The 1905-nt window shown below is 59.5% G+C and overlaps 2 protein-coding genes across 2 annotated transcripts in view; one reads left to right on the forward strand and one right to left on the reverse strand.

The window, feature by feature from the left end:
* Positions 1–1905, reverse strand: part of SVBP (small vasohibin binding protein) — a 12607-nt gene that overhangs the window by 5749 nt on the left and 4953 nt on the right. The gene's annotated exons all lie outside the window — the stretch shown is intronic.
* The window catches only part of LOC108803126, a 4436-nt gene continuing 2947 nt past the window's right edge, over positions 417–1905 (forward strand). Inside the window, exons 1-2 of the mRNA XM_018574964.1 lie at positions 417–479; positions 643–1903. Coding sequence (XP_018430466.1) covers positions 417–479; positions 643–1903 — 1324 coding nt within the window. The remainder of the gene's footprint in view (positions 480–642; positions 1904–1905) is intronic.

Consider the following 1905-nt stretch of genomic DNA (forward strand, 5'->3'; position numbering starts at 1 on the left):
CCAAAAAAAGCAGACAGACAAGAAGGTGGTGGGGGGGGGTGAGGGGCGGAGGCTCCTGGGAACCGGCAGCAGCGGGTAATTCTGGGCCCCGGGGCCAAAATACTTTAGAGGGTTCTCCACACCCAGGTCTTCTTTCCAGGGCGTTTCTCCAACACAACTCATATGTTTAGTATGTGTCACCCCTCCCCCGGGGTACATTGTATATACACCACAAACTGAGCCCACACAACCGTCACCGTGCACGCCACACATACACACAACCGTCACCGTGCACGCCACACATACACACAACCGTCACCGTGCACGCCACACATACACACAACCGTCACCGTGCATGCCACACATACACACACCCGTCACCGTGCACGCCACACATACACACAACCGTCACCGTGCACATACAGTATATGACAATAATGACGGCAGAGACACGCTGGAAACATCGGCCGCTCGGCACAGATCAGAGACCGGAGCCAAATGTATTTATAACGCGGCTATTTATACTGCTGACCGGGGCGGCGGCGCGGGGGGGGATGTGGTGGTGGTGTGGTTTTATGTCGTCATGGCACATGGTACAAAAATCAGGTCTAAAATGTCGGGTGGAGCCTCTGACTCAACAATTCTGTTTTCCTCTCCGGTGAGGCTGAACAGGACGAGGCCAGCTCTGCACCAGACGCCCAACCCGGTCCTCCAACCGGGTCCCTGCTCTTCACCACAGGTCCTCCAGCCCGGTCTCTGCTCTTCACCACAGGTCCTCCAGCCCGGTCTCTGCTCTTCACCACAGGTCCTCCAGCCCGGTCTCCGCTCTTCACCACAGGACCTCCAGCCCGGTCTCCGCTCTTCACCACAGGACCTCCAGCCTGGTCCTCCTGCAGATCGGAGAAGATGTTTCTGTTGCAAGGACTGAAGTCTGGCGGCGGTGGTGGCGGTGGAGGAGTTGGTAACCTTCTACAAGGAGCCATCAGTGGCCTGTCGGGTTCTGGACAAGGTGGAGGAGCCGGTGGTGTCGGTAACCTTCTACAAGGGGCCATCAGCGGCCTGGCAGGTTCTGGACAAAGTAGAGGTGCCGGTGGCCAAGGTGGCGGCGGCGGTGGAGGTGTCGGTAACATCCTCGGAACCATCAGTGGTCTGGCGGGTTCTGGGCAAGCTGGAGGTGCCGGAAAGTTCATCAAGGGGGCCATTGACACTCTGAGTGGTGGCGGCGGGGGCGGCGCGCAGGCTGGTGGGCCCGGGAAGCTTTTTGCTTCCGGCCCCGGTGGTGGAGGTGGTGGTGGAGGGAACATCCTCGGGGGAATTCTCGGCTTAATCGGCAATGCCATTGCAAACTACAAGCCAGAGCCTCCCCCGGCCCCGTGTGCCAACGTTTACCAACAAGAAGCCACGGAGAACGAGGAGCAGCAGCAGTTCCGCCGCCTCTTCCGCCAGCTGGCCGGGGAGGACATGGAGGTCTCCCCCGTGGAGCTCCAGAACGTCCTGAACAAGGTGGTGTCCAAACACCAGGACCTAAAAACCGACGGCTTCAGCATCGACACGTGCCGCAGCATGGTGGCCGTCATGGACAGCGACGGCACGGGCAAGCTGGGCTTCGAGGAGTTCAAGTATCTCTGGAACAACGTCAAGAAGTGGCAATGTATCTACAAACAGTACGACACGGAGAAGACCGGCTACATCCCCGCCGCCTCCATGCCGGCCGCCGTGCAGGCCGCCGGCTTCCAGCTCAACGAACAGCTTCACCAGCTGCTCATCCGCCGCTACGCCGACAACAAAGGCAACGTGAACTTTGACAGCTTCATCAGCAGCCTGGTCCGCATGGACTGCATGTTCCGGGCCTTCAAAGCCCTGGACCGGGAGGGCAACGGCGAAGTCCAGGTCCGGCTACCCGATTGGCTGAAGATGACCATCTTT

Source organism: Nanorana parkeri, unplaced genomic scaffold (assembly GCF_000935625.1).
Source record: "Nanorana parkeri isolate BGI_ZX_2015 unplaced genomic scaffold, ASM93562v1 scaffold3428, whole genome shotgun sequence".
Classification (NCBI taxonomy): Eukaryota; Metazoa; Chordata; class Amphibia; order Anura; family Dicroglossidae; genus Nanorana; species Nanorana parkeri.